This window comes from Pangasianodon hypophthalmus, chromosome 5, assembly GCF_027358585.1.
Source record: "Pangasianodon hypophthalmus isolate fPanHyp1 chromosome 5, fPanHyp1.pri, whole genome shotgun sequence".
NCBI classification, from domain to species: Eukaryota; Metazoa; Chordata; class Actinopteri; order Siluriformes; family Pangasiidae; genus Pangasianodon; species Pangasianodon hypophthalmus.
The window spans coordinates 30,692,005-30,713,305 of record NC_069714.1 but is presented as its reverse complement, the minus strand read 5'-3'; the positions used below and the strand labels follow the sequence as shown (position 1 = coordinate 30,713,305).

At 39.7% G+C, this 21,301-nt stretch overlaps 1 protein-coding gene across 3 annotated transcripts in view; it reads left to right on the top strand.

The window, feature by feature from the left end:
* The window catches only part of thsd7ba (thrombospondin, type I, domain containing 7Ba), a 282,645-nt gene that overhangs the window by 249,075 nt on the left and 12,269 nt on the right, over window positions 1–21,301 (top strand). For all 3 annotated transcript variants that reach the window (XM_053234261.1, XM_053234259.1, XM_053234260.1), the window contains exons 22-25: window positions 4,878–5,023; window positions 8,778–8,973; window positions 13,906–14,079; window positions 14,172–14,267. In XM_053234261.1, the coding sequence (XP_053090236.1) occupies window positions 4,878–5,023; window positions 8,778–8,973; window positions 13,906–14,079; window positions 14,172–14,267 (612 nt within the window). The remainder of the gene's footprint in view (window positions 1–4,877; window positions 5,024–8,777; window positions 8,974–13,905; window positions 14,080–14,171; window positions 14,268–21,301) is intronic.

The window sequence follows — 21,301 nt, the reverse complement described above, 5'->3', positions numbered from 1 at the left end:
CCTGTGTTCCCAGGAACTATGTTCACAAGCATCTATTTTTCCATGGCAAATGATTCTCTTTTCCAGGGTCCTATTTGTAAGGTCTATATTCCAAGGGAAATATGTTCCAGGTCCTATCTTCCCAGAGTCCTAAATTTCCTAAGTCCTATTTTTTAAATTCCAAGATCCTATTTCTTGCAGGGTCCTGTTTTACTAGAGTCCTACAGTATATTCCCTGGGTTGTATAATTTAGGGTCCTGTGTCTGCAGGGTCCTGTGTTTCCATGGTCCTATATGTCCCAGAGGGTTTAATTTTCCAACGTCCCACTTTTAAAGGGTCCTATATTCCAAATGCTGTATGTTTTATATAATTTTAAGGCCCTACAGTATATATAGTGATCTATATATTCTTAGGTTCCTACATTTCTAAGAACATGTCTTCCCAGTGCCCAGTGTCCCAGTTTATTTCCAAGGCCTGCTGCTCCCCAGACTGTATGAACCCTGAAATCTATGTTCCCTCAATATGGCACATTAAGGGACCGGGTGAAAGGGGTCTTATGGTCGTAGTTGGGATCATGAGGCCACCAAAGTTCACACTTCAAAACACCCTTAGAGAGCAGCTGTTATACATGTATTCCTATATATAACAAAAAATTTCAAATGTGACTTCATGTAAACAGGATTAGCAGAACCTGAGACCACAGGACTGTTTCCTAGAACACTTCAGAACATTTCAGTGAAGGAACACAGAGTTGAGCTCATTAACAAGAATCCAGCAAAAACCCTCCTGTGATTTTCATGAGAAGGGTGAGGTTGGACCTTTATTCTAAAGCATCACACACACACACTGTGAGCAAGTGTATAATGCCACTTAGAGACGCCACCTGGGAGGAAAACCATCAAATGAGACAAAGAGTGAAAGCTCAGGGGAAAAGGCGCAAGTTTTAGGGTTCTCACCTTTTATTAACCACCCAATTTAGAGAAACACCTGAGGAGAACTTCCTGTTTCTGCTGTCTACCTAACCTGGAGGGAGGGAGAGAAAGAGAGAGAGAGAGAAAGAGAGAGAGAGAGAGAGAGAGAGAGAGACAAGGAAAGAGAAAGATAAAAAAGGGAAACAGAGAGAGACAGATGTAAAGAGATAGATAGAGAGAGAGAGAGACAGGGGTAGAGAAAGAGATACACAAGGAGAGAGACAGAGAGAGAGTCAGAGAGAGACAGGCAGACAAGGACAGAAAGAGAAAGACAGAACCAAATAGACAATAAAGAGAATGAGAGAGAGAGAGCAAATAGGGAGACAGAGAGAGACAGACAGAAAGCGTTAGACAGGAAGCGAAAAAGGTAGAGAGGGAGATATACAAGGAGAGAGACAGGCAAGAAGAGAGAGACAAAGAGAGACAGACAGACCAGGAGAGAGACTGAGAGAAAGCGAAACAGAGAAAGACACAGACAGAGAAACAAATAGACAAGGAGACAGAGAGATGGACAGAAACAGAAAAAGAGAGAGACAGTTAGAGAGACAGAGAGAGAAATAGAGATAGACAGAGACAGACAGAGAGAGACAGAGAGACAGTTGGACAAGGAGAGAGTGAGACAGATTGAAAAAGGATAAAAATGATAGACAGATAGGATCGATAGATACTGTAGATAGATCTGCTCATCCCTGCCTGGTCCGCTTTGTCCGTTTGTTTGTAAATACGTCCCTATTTCTCCGCGCCTGCGTCTGTGCTGTGAGATTTGTGGAGTTAACGGCGCTCCAGACTCCGGCTGGCTGAAGATTAATGATGGTCAGTGAACGTTTGTAATTAGTGAAGTAACCAGCTGAAGCCGGGCCGTTTGGACTGCGGGGACGCTCTCCTGCTCGTCCAACTCTGCCAATTAGCGTGTGTTATACAGCATGAAGCATTAACACTTCTTAGCGAGGTGGAAACCTGAGCCAAACGAGTCCTCACTGACTCTGAATTAGCAACGACGCTAATGACGATGTTATTAGTAAAAATAAATATTTATTTACTATGACTGATGAATCATTCAGTCTGGAGGAGGAGGAGGAGGAGGGGAGTGGGGGAGGACCGGGCCAGGATCATTAACGTGTAATCCCCAACTATGATTTATAGCTCAGCGTTAATAATGCAGAGGACTCGCTGAGTCGCATGCTAATGCTGCTGCGTTTCCTCAAGCGGAGAAAAACCCATTACCAAGAAAGGGAATTGTGCCGACTCAGCAAAACTCACAACACCAGCTAAAAGTACAAACCAAAGCAAGAAAAGCAGAGAGACGTGTGAGAAAAAGATCTGTATGATGAGGGAGTCTGAAATAAACCTTACAGCATCAGTCAACTCTCATCCAGACGGCTATGTGGGACAAATGAGTGTTTGATCACTTTCTATTTAAAAAAATAATAATAACTAGTAAGGAATAAACCACTGTGTGTGGTGCTGTTATAGTGAAATAATCAACAACATGGTGGTGTGATGAAGCGGAGTTACTGCTACCATCCCCAAGCTGATTATTTTCCTATAACAGCACATCCTGAAGTGTTTTATTCCTCTTATACTAGAGCAATTTGCCAACAATTACAATATTTTATTTACTGAAGAATGGCATAGTATAGTTTTTATCCATTTATAGCTACATTGTGTTGTGGAATGTCCGTGAAACACCTGTTCTTATTTGTTATAGCAGCTATAAACAGAAGTTCCTTCACAAGGCTCTTTTCTGAAGTCAGTAAGACAAAATTTAATGCACCTTGTTGTTTTTTGTTACAAAGAAACCACAAAGTGTAAACTCCTCTGTCCTGAAGATGTCGGAAAAAACGTAAAGTTACAGCTTTACTTCTGACCGTTTACAAAGCGCTGACACTGGAGACTCCTTCCTTAAATGTTAAATAAACATCTCTTTACAGAAAACTTCACCATATTAACAATTAAACACGTTTTTAATTTGTTTATGTGGAGCGTCGGCTGTACAAGACAGAATAAACACAAACGTGTTGTTTGTTCACTGTTTCATTACGTCTTTAAGAGAAGTGTGTCGTAATTAATGCTAGCCCAAATTTATAATCACTCCGATGTGTGTAGATTGGACAGAAGGTCTAGTATCACAGGCTTCCTTTATAAATCCTACCGGGGAAGTAAGAAACCAAGAAAAAAAGCAGGAACTGTTCACGTCTGGAAGCTCCACACGTTTATTATTGGATTTTATTGCTGATTGGATTCATCCCAGTGAACACATTCATTCCCGAAACTGAAATGAAACTAATTTATTTGCATTGTGAGGAAATTAGAATCTCCAGCCTCCCATTCCTCAGATCTTCCATTAAACACCACAATTGTCTTAATTCACTCAACATCGATCCACTCTAACATCCTACACACACCAGAATTATCTCTCAGAATGGAATAATCCAGACTTTCTACCAAACCAAACGACATTAAAGGAGCAGTTTGTAATGTTTAGAGCCCTCTGCTGACTGAAATGATTTAAAAGCCTTTCCCTTTCTCCAAGTACATAACCTAATCATCAGGTTCAGCTTTACACTATTCTTAAAACGATACTCAACCAACGTTGGACAAAACCTAACATCATCATCATCATCATTATTATTATTATTAGTAGTGTAAAACGTCGTACAGCTAAGAATAACGCAGCAAAGTCGATTTATTTATAAACGTTATGTTCAAACGTTCTCAGTACACTCATACTGAATGTTCTAGGAATCAGATGTTTGTAATTCTGTAAACTTCACGTTAACACGCTCTCCCTCGTGTTCTGTTGCTTAAAGACGACGTTAAACTGAAATTCGAACTCTATTTTCAGCAATGTGACGTATTTCTGAGTGAAATGGCACTTTCGTGTGGGAGGGACAAACAGATTATAGTTGATTATGGAGGACTATTCGTCTCTCTCAACAACACCGAGGAGGCAGAAACGTACAAAATCCTGTTAACGCAGGAGGAACAAGACGAAAATGTCCTCAGAGTAGTGAAATTTACAACCATTTGTTAACCATTGTTACTTAAAAAATCTGAGTTTATTTAAAGGTGGGAAAAGTCGCTGAACTTTCGAGGAAGATTACGGAAAAAGAAGAGTTTTTTTCTGTTTTAAGTGATTAGTATAGATGAATCTTGAATGATCTGACTGTAAGGTTTTGATTTGACATTAATTATAACTCTTAGCTGTTAACATGACTGATATCACAGCACCGCTGAATTCTGGATTCTGATTGGTCAGAAGGTGTTGATTAATTTTCTAAAACATTGGGGATGTTAGATATAAACAGATTAAAAACGTGTCTAAACATTGATATGGTGAAGTTTTCTCAAGGTGAGGAGATGTTTATTTAACATTTATGGAAGGAGTCTCCAGTGTTAGCGCTTTGTAACAGTCAGAGGTAAAGCTGTAACTTTAACTTTTCTGACATCTTCAGGACAGAGGAGTTTACGCTTTTGTGGTTTCTTGGTAACATGACAAGCTGCATTTTTTTATTTAAAAGAGAGAATAAAGAGAGGCTGGTGAGGGAACGACTGTTTATAGCTGCTATAACATAAGTGAGAACAGGAACTAACTGATTCTCTGAGCACTGAATGTAACTAAAAATGGTAAAAGTATTGTAAAAGACTTTTTTTTTGGATAAAAAATTGTACTCCTCTGCAAGTTGCTGTGGTATAAGAGGAATAAAACACACGGGGATGTGCTTTTATAGGAAAATAATCAACTTCAGGGTGTAAGAGTAGCTTCATTACATTACCTCATCGCTGATTAGGACTGTAAGAAAAAAAAATCGCTCAAAACTTAAAATTCTTCTCGATTAAAGTGATTAAAACATTTCCAATCTGCTCACACGTGATGCTGTATATTAGGATTTTGTCGTGTCACTAACACGTGGATTTCCTGTGCAGGTGTGATGACCAGATCTCGGCGTGTCCTCCAGGAAGCTCACGAGGAAGGACGTCCGTGTCCGTCCCAGCTCTCGCAGACTAAACCGTGTCCCATCAGGCCTTGCTACAGCTGGCTGCTGGGGGACTGGTCATCCTGCCACGTGGAGGTAAACGTCTCTCATCTCTGCTGGGGGTTAATTCAACATCTCACGGTGTTTTTACGCATCCTCAGAGATGCAGTGCTCATTTTTCTTTTTAAACAGCAGGTTAATTAGGAGAGCATCTTCATTTGCAGCAACAAGTCGATTAAAAATCCACCTCCACATTGTGTCTTTTTTCTTCTCTGTCTCTTTGTTTGACTCTTTCTGCCCCCGACACAAAGCGAGCCGGGGGTAATTTTATCCTCCACCCAGCCGTAGGCGCCATATTGGAGGAATTTAATTGAATTTTGTAAAGGTGTGTGCCCACGCCTGGGTGAATAACGGACCTTTGGTGACATTGAGACGTGAGTGAACTTCAGATAACGTCCACAGTTTAAGGAGCCTTTCAGCCAAAAATAAAATGTCCTCCTTTATCCCAAGTGTAGTCCGATTTCCATCTCTCACTCGCTGCCTTTCTTTCTCGCTGATTTTAATTAAACGTCTGGGGTTTTACGTCCTCGTCCTCTGAGTCATTACTGAAGCAGTTCTTCTTAAACTTTTGTAGAGAAGAGAAGCACAGCACACACTTTCAAGCCTTCTGCTTTAATATCGCGGCTTTATGTCTCAAAAAAAAAACACATTCGCCGAATAACTTTTCATGTTTTGTTTTTATACAATTAATGCACATCTACAGTCTCAAACATGATGTTTAAATTATTTATTTATTTTTATTATTGTAGCATTTTCCCCTTTAAAACACAAATGTTCTCAATACCTTGGTAGCACTTTGAGATGGCGTTGAACAAATCGCATCCGATATGCAAATTATTAGCACTAACTTACTGACAAGCAATCTCGTGGTTACCATGGTAACGTTATATTTCAACACGTTTGACGTCTGATGCTGAAATATCCCTCGTGTCCGTCTCTAATCGCCGACTAACTTTTAGGCACGGCAGGAATACATGGAAGCATTTTTTTTTCTTTAATTCTCTAATTTGCATAGTCATGAATATTCATAGCTCTTGGGATTTTTGATGATGGTTGATTAATTATGTAGCACTTTTTATTTTGGGTCAAAATAAAAAAAAAAGAAATAAATAATGCTGTTAACCTGCTTTTATTTTAAATGGTAATTATGTAAAGCTGTTTAATTGTTTGTTTTTAAAATATATTTTAAATTGAAAATAGGATGTTAGTGGTCAATTTTTTGTTGTTTATACGACGTTAAAAATACACAGATTTTTTAAAAAAATGTTTTAAAATAACACATTTAGAGTTCTGTTTATAACGCTGTTAAATTTTACCTTTAACAGCCAGATGCATCCAAAAGTTAGGGAAAATGTAGATAGAAAAATATAGCTTTGTTTTTTTTATTTATTTAACATAACTGCAAAGTTGAAATGCTGAATTTTTTCACTTTTTTTTGTGTAAAATAAATCTTTTCTCGATACGTCTGTGATAAACAGACTCAGAGGCGGGGCTATGCAGATGCTCAGTTTCTGCTGGCTTTAAACAAATCACATCCAATATGCAAATTATTATGTTTATAGTGAACTGTAATGCAGTTGTCATGGTAACGTTTTATATATATATATAAACACAATTAGCTGCTGTTTAATAATGTAGGAAGAAATTGACAATGCAAATCAAAACATAAACATTTAAATAGCTGACTAACTTTTAGAGATGGCAGGAGCATGCGGGGGCGTTTCTAATTTACATATTCATGTATATTCATAGACCTTTGAATTTTTTATGAGGATTAAGGTTTAGAGATTTTCCTGGACCATTTTTAGCCATTTACTGTGCATTAAAAATACACAGATTATTTTTCAATGATTTAAAACAACACTTTCAGGTCTGTGTCTATAACCTTTAGAACATTTTCCACTTAGCCATTAGTATTAAGCTGACAAATCCAAACCTGATGAATAATTTAGATGTTAAATTTGACTTGCAAATTGAAATGTGCAGGGACGAGCACCTCTGTCCCTCCTGACACGCGTCTAATGACCAGCGAGCACCGTGACTAAAATATATCCAAATACATTCTGCATAAATTACAGGTGTAGTGTTTATTTGGTTAAGTATGTTCCATTTCTTCATTCTGGGTCCATAAAAATAAATATCAAAGTGTGCTATTATTATTTAAAAATCATTGTATAAACCTTTATAATTTTTTTATATATATTTGAAAATGAAAACATTGTATTTTACTTTTCTAAAATTTTCAAAAAGAATTTTCTGCCTTATTTTACTTTTGCTATTTTTTTTTGTTTTGTCTTTTTTATTGATTTTACTGATGGTTGAAATTTTTATTCATTTCAATCATATACTAATTTATTCTCTATTGTTTGTTTGTTTGTTTGTTTTATGCATTTCATTTTATTTTTTGTAGTTTTTCTATTACCTGCTTATCCTGTTTCTCAGGCTTTATTACACATACAGTAAAGTTACGTAAGCTAAAGTGTATCATAAAAATATGTTTTATTTTTAATAGTAGTAATTAAGCTAGTGCTTTAGTTTCATAATTGTTAATTAGGAATCTAATTTGGAAACATTAATTAACTAATATTTATTAATAATTAATCATGAATGGTTTAGTAGTTCATTTATATTATTATTATTGTATTATATTATTATAATTTATATTATAATATTATTATTGTGAGAATGTACTAGTTTTAACACTTTTTGTCGAGAGTGAAGACTATTTTGAAGTCCTGTGCACACCATGAACCTGATCTCTGCTCCACATGAACACAGTGACGTGGGATTTTGTTTTGTTTGTTTGTGTGTTTGTGTGTTATCATTATGATGTATAAGTATAACACTGTATAACACTATAAACACACACACACATTCACATTACAGGAGCAGGCTTTCTGATTTCTGAGCTCACTCTTATCAGAGTACTCGCACAGAAACACACACGGCTGCACGTCTAGAAAGCTCCCGAGTATAAACGTGTTGTTTGCTGGTAATAAGACCAAAGCAACATCACTAAGAAGAATAAAGGGATGCTTCTCATTTTGAACAGAGATTTGGCGCGTAATGGATGTGTGGTTTGGAAATAATTTGTGTTAAAGCAAACCTGTGATAATGATGAAACAACAAGCAAGTGTAGAATTGATCCAGGGTGCAAACTCAATTATTTCTTCGAAGTGAAAACAAGTCCTTAAAGCGTCCCTTAAATCACGATTGGATACCAGTACTTACTACATCTAGAAAAAAAGAGTCTTGGAGATATTCTCTTCACTTCCTGGGTAATAACTAAAATTATTTTATGACTCATCCTGCACCAGTCTTGTGTTTGTCCACTAGAAAATATATACCCAACCCCTGGGGGCGTGTCTTGCTCTAAAGTAGCAGCTAGTTAACAGTGAACGTGGATCGTCGGTGTGTTTTTGGCATCTTTCCACACACTGTTCCCTTTTCCAATCATTACTTGGTGGAGAATAAATGGTTGGAGTTTATTCATTTGGAAGAGGGTGGAGTTTGTGTGAATTTTCAGAAGACTCAGAATAGGGGTGTGGTGTATCTCGAACGCTATTGGCTGTTGTGTAAATCACTCAAGCGCTTCACTCAAGCGCTGATGTCACTCTGACCTCCTGTTTCTAAAAGAACTATGTGTCAACATACAAAATCAGATTTCACGGAGACTTACAGTGGTTACCAGTGGTGAATAGAAATAAAATATTCAGCTGAAAAGTACTAAATGAAAAAGTAAAATGTTTTTATTATTATTACTAACAGCGTGTTGTGTTGCTGTCCTCAGGGTGCTGAGTGCGGGGACGGCGTGAAACTCAGGAACTTATCGTGCATTGTACACTGGGGTCACTGGCCCGAATCGGCCGGCCCGAGACCCGATGTCCATGATCCAGCTGTCCTAGTGGAGGACGAGAAATGTAGTGAACACTTCAGGACAGAGAACGAGCAGGAATTGCAGCAGCCATGCTTCGTTCCCTGCCCAGGTATACCATCACTACAGTTAACCCTGACTACCTGCCCAGCTATACCATCACTACAGCTAAACCCTGACTACCTGCCCAGGTATACTGACACTACAGCTAAACCCTGACTACCTGCCCAGGTATACCATCCCTACAGCTAAACCCTGATTACCTGCTCAGATATACTGACACTACAGCTAAACCCTGACTATCTGCCCAGGTATACCATCCCTACAGCTAAACCCTGCCCAGGTATACCATCCCTACAGCTAAACCCTGACTACCTGCCCAGCTATACCATCACTACAGCTAAACCCTGACTACCTGCCCAGCTATACCATCACTACAGCTAAACCCTGACTACCTGCCCAGGTATACTGACACTACAGCTAAACCCTGACTACCTGCCCAGGTATACCATCCCTACAGCTAAACCCTGATTACCTGCTCAGGTATACTGACACTACAGCTAAACCCTGACTATCTGCCCAGGTATACCATCCCTACAGCTAAACCCTGCCCAGGTATACCATCCCTACAGCTAAACCCTGACTACCTGCCCAGCTATACCATCACTACAGCTAAACCCTGACTACCTGCCCAGCTATACCATCACTACAGCTAAACCCTGACTACCTGCCCAGGTATACTGACACTACAGCTAAACCCTGACTACCTGCCCAGGTATACCATCCCTACAGCTAAACCCTGATTACCTGCTCAGGTATACTGACACTACAGCTAAACCCTGACTATCTGCCCAGGTATACCATCCCTACAGCTAAACCCTGCCCAGGTATACCATCCCTACAGCTAAACCCTGACTACCTGCCCAGGTATACCATCACTACAGCTAAACACTGACTACCTGCTCAGGTATACCATCCCTACAGCTAAACCCTGATTACCTGCTCAGGTATACTGACACTACAGCTAAACCCTCAATACCTGCCCAGGTATACCATCCCTACAGCTAAACCCTGCCCAGGTATACCATCCCTACAGCTAAACCCTGACTACCTGCTCAGGTATACCATCCCTACAGCTAAACCCTGATTACCTGCTCAGGTATACTGACACTACAGCTAAACCCTGACTATCTGCCCAGGTATACTGTCACTACAGCTAAACCCTGACTACCTGCCCAGGTATACTGACACTACAGCTAAACCCTGCCCAGGTATACTGACATTACAGCTAAACTCTGACTACCTGCCCAGGTATACCATCATTACAGCTAAACCCTGCCCAGGTATACCATCACTACAGCTAAACCCTGATTATCTGCCCAGGTATACTGACACTACAGCTAAACCCTGACTATCTGTTCAGGTATACTGACACTACAGCTAAACCCTGATTATCTGCCCAGGTATACTGACACTACAGCTAATCCCTCAATATCTGCCCAGGTATACTGACACTACAGCTAATCCCTCAATATCTGCCCAGGTATACTGACACTACAGCTAAACCCTGATTATCTGTTCAGGTATACTGACACTACAGCTAATCCCTGACTATCTCTTCAGGTATACTGACACTACAGCTAATCCCTGACTATCTGTTCAGGTATACTGACACTACAGCTAATCCCTGACTATCTGTTCAGGTATACTGACACTACAGCTAAACCCTGATTATCTGTTCAGGTATACTGACACTACAGCTAATCCCTGACTATCTCTTCAGGTATACTGACACTACAGCTAATCCCTGACTATCTGTTCAGGTATACTGACACTACAGCTAATCCCTGACTATCTGTTCAGGTATACTGACACTACAGCTAAACCCTGATTATCTGTTCAGGTATACTGACACTACAGCTAATCCCTGACTATCTCTTCAGGTATACTGACACTACAGCTAATCCCTCAATATCTGCCCAGGTATACTGACATTACAGCTAAACCCTGATTATCTGTTCAGGTATACTGACACTACAGCTAATCCCTGACTATCTGCCCAGGTGTACTAACACTACAGCTAATCCCTCAATATCTGCTCAGGTATACTGACACTACAGCTAAACCCTGATTATCTGCCCAGGTATACTGACACTACAGCTAATCCCTCAATATCTGCTCAGGTATACTGACACTACAGCTAATCCCTCAATATCTGCCCAGGTATACTGACATTACAGCTAATCCCTCAATATCTGCCCAGGTATACTGACATTACAGCTAAACCCTGATTATCTGCCCAGGTATACTGACACTACAGCTAATCCCTCAATATCTGCCCAGGTATACTGACACTACAGCTAATCCCTCAATATCTGCCCAGGTATACTGACATTACAGCTAAACCCTGATTATCTGCCCAGGTATACTGACACTACAGCTAATCCCTCAATATCTGCCCAGGTATACTGACACTACAGCTAATCCCTGACTATCTGTTCAGGTATACTGACACTACAGCTAAACCCTGATTACCTGCCCAGGTATACTAACACTACAGCTAAACCCTGACTATCTGCCCAGGTATACTGACACTACAGCTAAACCCTGACTATCTGTTCAGGTATACTGACACTACAGCTAAACCCTGACTATCTGTTCAGGTATACTGACACTACAGCTAAACCCTGATTATCTGCCCAGGTATACTGACACTACAGCTAAACCCTGATTATCTGTTCAGTTATACTGACACTACAGCTAAACCCTGACTATCTGTTCAGGTATACTGACACTACAGCTAAACCCTGATTACCTGCCCAGGTTTACTGACACTACAGCTAAACCCTGCCCAGGTATACTGACACTACAGCTAAACCCTGACTATCTGTTCAGGTATACTGACACTACAGCTAAACCCTCAATATCTGCCCAGGTATACTGACATTACAGCTAAACCCTGATTACCTGCCCAGGTATACTGACACTACAGCTAAACCCTGATTATCTGCCCAGGTATACTGACATTACAGCTAAACCCTGATTATCTGCCCAGGTATACTGACACTACAGCTAAACCCTGATTACCTGCCCAGGTATACTGACACTACAGCTAAACCATCAATATCTGCTCAGGTTTACTGACACTACAGCTAAACCCTGATTACCTGCCCAGGTATACTGACACTACAGCTAAACCCTGACAACCTGCCCAGGTATACTGACACTACAGCTAAACCCTGACAACCTGCCCAGGTATACTGACACTACAGCTAAACCCTGACAACCTGCCCAGGTATACTGACACTACAGCTAAACCCTGATTACCTGTGCAGGTGAGAAAATGAAGTCCTAATAAATGTGTAGAAAGGCGCATAAAGCACATAATTACTTGTTAGCTGGATAAGGTTAAACTAAAAAAAAAAAAACTATTTCCTTCTTCAGTCTGCATTTTCTATCCCAGATTTTTTTCCCAAGTGCTTGTGTGTGAAGCTGGTGGTCTAGTCACTCTTGATACTTCTGCTCAAGAAGAATCTGGTAATTTTATTAATCTGAATCCAGAACACTGACTTATCTGAGTATCTGCATAAACCGACTCTGAATACGAGGAACTTTCCCCATGTTTTGACGTAACTTTTGAACTTAAGTCTCAGACTCTGAATACGGTTCATTGAATGGAAATTAGTGGGACACAGTATTATTTAGCAACTTATTACTATTTTCAAAAAAATTACTTTCATGAATTTGGTATAAAGTAAAATTTTCTGATACCCAAAGTAAAAATTAATAGGGAGTCATTTTTACATCCCTCATGCTAACTAGCTAAATCCCTGATGATTAAAGGAAAAATCCACCCTGAATGATTTGCATATTAATCTTTATTAATTAATGTGATCATCAACAGCATCCAAGATTTATTTTGTAATGAAATTCTGAGATTAAACTTCTTTCATTGTCTATTTTGCTAACTTCTCACAGGAATAATGAAAATACAGCACCTAGCATCAAATTAGCACCAGGATCACTATCACTAATACTGTGTTTCATGGAGGAGTTTAACTTTAACAGGGTTAACAAGGTTAGCATGATTTGGGTTGAAGAGTACTTCAGGTTCATAAAATTGAGTACAGATGGCATTTGTGTTACTTTAACTCCTCAGTAGAGTGTAAAAGTGCAAGGCTACTATCTTGTGAGAGTGTATAGAGTTGGCCTTAGGAAAGATGGAGGATAATAATCATCAGATGGGCACTAATAATCACCCCGGCTGTTGGATGGAAGGAATGAACCGGATGAGCTGTCTTGCATAAGTGTCACTCTGAATTTGCTCTTCACTGAGGGCTATCGGGGTGGAGGGAGTCGATATATGACCTTCAGCTACGCAGCAAAGGAAGTCCTAAACGTATCATCAGACAGGCGCATAATTACCTCTAGTCTCTTATCAGGCGGATAAGGTCAGCACTCAAGCACATGATTGCTGTAACTGTGTGGGAAACACTGTACACTTTTCATCTCTATGTTCTGCTGGTAATATTGCTTTTTTTTTTTTTTAAGAAGATGCTAATTCAGCTAACAGTGAAAGGAAACCAGTGGAGTTTAGTTAGCATGAGTCATTTTTAGCTTTCTTAATAATTTTTTATGATCAAGTTTGGCATTTTTTTAAAAAGTGAGTTGCTCTTTATAAAGTACTAAATCTGCAATTATGCTAATTTTCACAAACCATAAATGTTGTGAAAGGACCTAAGAAATGTTTGCATATAATTAGTTATTTATATATTTCCTAAACAAGACCAAATCACATAAAGGAGTATGCTAACTGAGCCAATATCAAGTGTTAGCAGTGATATTATTATTATTATTACTGATATTATTAGCACTGCACTTTAGCGAAGCTGTCTGAGTGAAAATTGTTGATTGAACAGAATGTTTATCTGAAGCTTCATGAAGGGTGCCAATAATTCTGAAATTGTTCATATTCAGCACCACCATCTATATTTTGGAGGTTTAAGTGTGTCCTCTATAACGTATGATAATGTTTCCACTGTAGGCGACTGTCACCTGACAGACTGGTCGTCATGGAGCTCATGTCAGCTGACGTGCGTGGAGGGGCGGAGTTTTGAGGTTGAAGGTCATCAGGCACGCTCACGAGCGGTCATCATCCAGACGCTGGAGAACCAGGAGAGCTGCCCAAACCAGGAAATCGAGACACGGCCATGTAAAGGTACAGTGCATTATGGGTAATACTTAAAATAATAATAAAAAATAAACTACCAACCATTAAAAGTCTTAAGTGTCCCTCCTGGCTTGCCGTAGGAGGGAAGTGCCACAGCTACGAGTGGAAGACAAGCACGTGGAGCGACAACGTGAGGGCGGTGTGGTGTCAGCGCTCAGACGGAGTCAACGTCACAGGTAACGCCATGGCAACAACTTCAGCAATGACATCATCACACTGTAACTATACATCACTTAAAAATATTATTAATAAGAGGTTTATTTTATTTTTATATTTTTAAATGAATTTTTGTGGGTTAAATGAGTCAAAAATGGCAATAACTCCATAAGTGTATATCTAATATTAGAGAAATTCTCACTTTACTGTGAATTAATGTTAATATTTACAGATTATTAGCTAATATTTTTCAACATGATGTATCAACATGATGTACTTTTTATCCATTTAAAGTTACATTTGATATTGTGGAACAAGTCAGTTCCTGTTCTCACTTACATTATAGCAGCTATAAACAGTCATTCCCTCACCCGTCTCTCTTTTCTCTCTCTCCTGAAGTTAATAAGACAAAAAAACACAGCTTGTGATGTTACAGAGAAGCTCCTCTGTCCGATTATGGAGGATTTTTACTTTACTCAAGTTTTATTAAAATTGAATACTCGTACTTTTACTCATGTAAAATAGAAAAAAACTGCTTACGTTTTCATTATGACCTTGAAGTTGTTCAGAGTTAAATTTGTAAAGACATTTTCTCTTACTCAGCTGCTGTGTGTGGGATCATGTGTGTTTTTAATATAACATTAATTTTATTATTATTTTTTTTAATTCACAGTTAGCTTTAAGTTTGGTAAATTTACTAGCTAGTTTTGTTTTCATTGTTAATATTGCCTTAGCTTTCTTTCCAGCAGAGTTATTAATCAGCAGAATGTCTGTATTGTTCATTTTTCATCCGTCACAATAGCTCCTATTTACTCTTGAATTCTTGCGTATGTTTAAATGCACTGTTGTGGACTCGAGTCACATGACTTTGACTCAATTTGGACTCAAGTCACAAATTTGCTGATTTGTGACTCGACTTTGACTTTGACTTCACTTGGACTCGAGCTCTTTGACTTGGAAAGACTTGATACATTTTCAAAACCAATGGTTAAAATTTATGCATTTAAAAGTGTGCAGTGAATCAGCGACTCTTTTTCCCAGCAAACACTTCATTCAGCATCAATCTTCATCTCCAAGGTCAAAGTTCAACCGCTCCGACTCACTAGACAACGACAAAGCTGAAAGAGTGTGAAGCACTCTGCAGTAGCCGCGCTCCCAAAGACAGCAGCCTTCACCTGCAAAGATTTTCATTTGCAGCGACAATACGGCTGCAGCGTGTAGAACCTGTGGTTCGAGAATATCAGACGCAAAAAGCGACAATTTCAAATTTCATTCAGCACTTTTCAAGTTACAGAAAAAATCCCAAAGCAAAGCCAAACTGAACTGAACTGGACCGAGACAGACAGCGACACTGAGAGAAAACACTCTTCACCTCATCTTACGCATAATTAAACTGAAATATTCAGCTTTTATAGTCAAAGTAATGCGTCTTTCAAATACCTGTAGATTCCCATGGAGTTATAAAGTTAGACTAGAACAGGAGGAATATCAAATATTTTAAAAAGTCTGCATGATTTTATAGATTTACTATAATAATTATTACTCTGGCCTTATATTTGGTAAAGAGCATGTTATGAAAATTTAAAAAATTATGAAAATGAAAGTTAAAGACATGTTACTTGACTTGGACTTATGAGTCTTCTGACTTGCAAAACACTGATTCTGTTTAAATGTCGATACTTTCTGACTTTCACTCAAGTAGATTTTTGACTCCTTACTTCTAGTTTTAATCAAGTTTTTGACCCAGTACTCAAACTTTTACTTAAATACACTTCATCTCTTTCCACAATCAGGACCTCAGTAGACTCATATAAGTAAAAAAAAAAAAGATAAAGGAAACATTCATCACAAGCATTAACAACAATGAAAAATGATATTGTGGTTATTTTTCCAGATAGATATAAACGTACACAAGGCTGCAATTCTTTCCTGGAAATCTGTAAATGGTATTCAGGGTTGATGAAGACTTCTCCAGCTCGCCTGTGTTTCCACTGAGCTTTGAACTTTCATGAACCAGACGTTCAGAGCGTTCAGCCTGCAGATGGCAGCTACCGCAGCTCACACTGACACTCCGGCGTTTCATCTGTTTTCCTCTTCTATATTTTAACCTTTATTTCACTTTTCTCTCAGCACTGAGGTCAGCACGTAGCTCCTCTAACAGGAAAAAAAAACAGGAGTGAGGAGATGGGAAGGTTCTGAAGTCAATCAGCCGGTGCGATGATAAAGAAAACAATCTTCACCTTTTACACGAGCTCTAACATGAACATCATTTCAGTAGACACTTCTGAATTTCACACACACACACACATACACACACACACACACACAACCAAAACTGTATTTATATTAATTTATATCTATATTTATAACCCCTTTACGCTGAGTTCTTATTTACCAAGCACCACATTTTGAGAAATCGATATCATTCCTCATGAAAAATGACTCGTTTTCCCCTTTTCTTAGCTGATACTGTGAATGTTTCAGCTTTTTTTATAGGACTATAACACGACTACTCTAACAGAGATGGATAGATTATTGTTTCTTATTAGTTTTTTTTTATTCCGAGTAGAAGTTTAGAAGGCTGTTGATGTAATAATTATCAGCTTTTTGCCTCCTGTGCACCAACCAAAAGAAGAAAAATCCTTCATATAAATGCTTCAGTGAAACTCGTGATGCATTGCTCGCATGCGCTACTCTTTCCTGAATCCTGCCACTTGCTAAACTAGACACATGACCTGAGGATTCGTTTTGTTCATCACTACGAACCGTTTTTACCAGCTGAATAAATGTGTATTGTGAAGGAACCATCAACAGCGATGAAAACAGAGTAAAATACATATATAATAGTGACAAACCAAAGGCTAAAATACTGCTGAGTGAAACTATGAGAGACAGGCTCAGTTAACGAGGAGAGAAAAGCACAACTCGTAATCTACAAACTTGCTGAACTTCCCGGGGTTTTGTAGCTGAAACTAGCCTGATTGATGCCACGCCCACATTCCGCAGAGCATCTGATATCGATTGTACACTTTTCTGGCTTGAGAATCTTTAAGGATACAATCCGATTGGCCCTCAGTTGTGCGAGTTTTTTTCACTTCTGTGTGTCATACAAGTGGTTTAGTAGACTTTTAGAGAAAACGGGTTCTTCAAGGGTTTTTTTAAGGTTTGTTTGGAAAATTACAGGTTGCTAATCTCCTAAAAGGGTTGTAGAGTTCTACGTAGAACCTAAGAGTGGAGATAGATCAGCTTTTCCCAGCATAGCGGCTAGCTATAGTTTAACGGTATTATGCTAGCATTTAGCTGATGTTAATATACAGTTACAGTAGATATTGTCTCAACAGGAACCTGAAACTGAACCTGAAAATCAACTGAAACTGCACGATTTACACCATGATTTACTGAACAAATCAAATGTTTTGTAGCCAAACTTTTAAAAAATAAAGCCCGCCCCCTTTGATTTGATTGGCTGATTTAAAAGAACGCTTTCTCCGCACGTGTGTGATGGTGATGAACAGCATGAGGTGCAATTTGAATGAAATTTCGAGTTACAGAAGGAATAAAGAAATAAACAGCACATTCAGGTAGATTTCAGTTTTATATTAAAAGCGTTGTTAAATAATTGATTTCTGTGTTATACGTATCGACTGAATAAAAAATACTGAGTAATTTAGTAGCGTTTCTCCGGAGAGTCGTTTGCCATCATAAATAAATAAAGGCCTCATGTTTTTTCATTAATGCCGTGTATCACAGTCCATGTGCTCTATTTTCTTTTGCTCCTCTGGTGCTGTTTATCGATCATCAACACACGCATCAATATCCACGCAAACATAATAAAACCTCACAGAGAGAGAGAGAGAGAGAAGGAGAAAGAGTGGGGGAGAGAGAGAGAGATAGAGTGAGTGAGATAGAGAGGGAGAGAGAGGGGAGATAGAGAGAGTGAGATAGAGAAGGATAGAGACAGAAAGAAAGAGAGAGAAAGAGAGGGGGGAGAGAGATAGAGAGAGAGGGAGGGAAAGAGGGGGAGAGAGATAGAGAGAGTCAGATAGAGAAGGAGAGAGAGTGAAAGAGAGAGAGAGAAAGAGAGAGTGAGAGAGAGAGAGGGGTTAGGAGAGAGAGAGAGAGAAAGAGAGAAGGCGAGAGAGAGAAAGAGAGTGAGATAGAGAAGGAGAGAGTGAGAGGGGTTGGGAGAGAGAGAGAGAGAGAGAAAGAGAGAAGGCGAGAGAGAGAAAGAGAGTGAGATAGAGAAGGAGAGAGTGAGAGGGGTTGGGAGAGAGAGTGAGAGAGAGACAGGGAGAGAGTGAGAGGGGTTGGGAGAGAGAGAGAAGGAGAGAGTGAGAGGGGTTGAGAGAGAGAGCGAGAGAGAGAGAAGGAGAGAGTGAGAGGGGTTGGGAGAGAGAGAGAGAGAGTGAGAGAAAAGGAGAGAGTGAGAGGGGTTGAGAGAGAGAGAGGGGTTGGGAGAGAGAGAGAGAGAGAGAGAGAGAGAAGGAGAGAGTGAGAGGTGTTGAGAGAGAGAGAGAGAGAGAGAGAGGGGTTGGGAGAGAGAGAGAGTGAGAAGGAGAGAGAGAAAGAGAAGGAGAGAGAGAGAGAGAGAGAGAAGGAGAGTGAGAGTGAGAGAGTGAGAGAGAGAATGAGAGAGAGAGAGGGGTTTTGAGAGAGAGAGGGAGAGATAGAGAGAGAGAGAGAGAGAGAGAGGGGTTGAGAGAGAGAGAGAGAGAGAAAGAGAGAAGGAGAGTGAGAGTGAGAGAGTGAGAGAGAGAGAGAGAATGAGAGAGAGAGAGAGAGAGAGAGAGAGAGAGGGGTTGAGAGAGAGAGAGAGAGAAAGAGAGAAGGAGAGTGAGAGTGAGAGAGTGAGAGAGAGAGAGAGAGAATGAGAGAGAGAGAGAGAGAGAGAGAGAGAGAGAGAGGGGTTTTGAGAGAGAGAGAGAGAGAGAGAAGCGGTCAGTTAGTTCATCAGTAAGATTAAGTAAGTGAAAAAGGAAAAGCTGGAAGCTGGAGATTAGTGAAAGGCGTCTCAGGACGGAGGCGGAGGACAGAGGCGGAGGACGGAGGCGGAGGCGGAGGACGGAGGCGGAGGCGGAGGACAGAGGCGGAGGGCGGAGGGTGGAGGACGGAGGCGGAGGACGGAGGCGTTTAGGCTGCAGTTTGTCAGTAATGGGTAATAAACAGGTGGAGGTTTATTGAGGCTGGTGAGGAAGCGACTCTTTCCAGCTGCTGTAGCATTAAATAAAAATATGGCTGTTTATTAATTACACATTTGTAATCAAATGTGGAAAAATGCGTTACAGTTTTAGTTTTATTCACATTATGTGGGTAAATGTTTATATTTCGTTCGTCGCCATGGCGCTGTACAGAGAATGACATCATCAGATCTGTGGGGCGGGTGAGAGAGGGGGATTGTGGGTAATGAGTCATGCTGTGAATTAAAGGTAAAAGAGCTTTTATTAATATCTGAAATAGAAATGTGTAACAGGAAGGACTTACGTCCTGACACGTCATTAATCAGCTCCTACATCCCAACATTTACATTCCAGTGAGACGCTGCGTCCCCGAGGAGCACTCCTCTCATCCGCCTCTCCTCTCCTCCGCCTCTCCTCTCGTCCTCCCCCCCGTCTCTCCTCTCGTCCGCCTCTCCTCTCGTCCTCCTCTCCGTCTCTCCTCTCGTCCGCCTCTCCGTCTCTCCTCTCATCCGCCTCTCCTCTCGTCCGCCTCTCCTCTCGTCCGCCTCTCCGTCTCTCCTCTCGTCCGCCTCTCCGTCTCTCCTCATCAGCCTCCTCCTTTTCCTCCTCTTCCTCTTCTTCAGCTTCTTCTTCCTGTTCCTCTTCTTCTTCCTCTTCCTCTTCTTCTTCTTCTGCTTCTTCTTCTTCCTCTTCTTCTGCTTCTTCTTCCTCTTCTTCTTCTTCTTATTCTTCCTCTTCCTCTTCTTCCTCTTCTTCTTCTTCCTTTTCTTCTTCTTCTTCTTCTTCCTTTTCTTCTTCTTCTTCTTCTTTTTCTTCCTCCTTTTCTTCTTCTTCTTCTTCTTCTTCTCCTTATTCCTCCTCTTCTTTTTCTTCCTTTTCTTCTTCTTCTTCTTCTTCCTCGTCCTCTTTAAAATGAATGCTGATGAAACTGAATGAAACTGAGAGAAGGGGATTCTGGGTAGTGTGTCATAACAGGGAAAGGATAAAACACTGTGTGTGCGTGTGTGTGTGTGTGTGTGTGTGTGTGTGTGTGCTGTTATAGTAAAAGTCATGATGGCAGAGTTATTATTGATTATTTTCCTATAACAGCGTGTCCCTGAAGTGTTTTATTCCTCTTATACCACAGCAATTAGCTAATTATTACATTTTTATAATTTAATAAAGAATGACACATCACAACTTTTATCCATTTATATTTACATTTTAAAGGTGGAAGGGTTTTTTAGCACTAATTCAAGAATCCTTCACTAAGTTAGCTTCCTAATTAATTATTTCTGAAAACTGTCACTAGCTACGCTTTCTGATTGTTTGTTTCTATTTATTTGATGAAGATAATTATTTCAGTCTTTTTTTTGCGTTAAAAGAGTCACTGATGTGCTTTCTAGCGCTAATCCAGCAATCCTAGCTAGCTAATTAATTATCTCTGAAAATATATCCCAGCTACATTACAGTATCTTACTAGATTACACTCTTGATTTGATGAAGATTTTTTGTTACTTTAAAACTCATTTTGTGAATTTTGTCGAATTTTGCCGAAGACACAAGAACACGCTATTTTTTTACAGTAGAAATGATAACGTATTAGAATGAGAGAATGAAAGACAGCGCTGTAAACGTACAGAATATAACTGACTTTCTGTTGCAGAAAATACGACCTTTTCTGTACGGTGTATTAATCAGAAGCTGTGTTTGGTCTCCAGCTCATTCAGCAGCTCTGACAGCACGTTCATAACGTTATCAATGGCACAGGGGCTTCATGCGCTGGTGAGAGAGGGGGATTGTGGGTAATGACTCGTGCTGTGAGTAACAGGTAAAGGGAGAAAATTGGCTCCTTCAAATACATAAAATTGAAATTCCTTACTTTAGAAACTAAATCT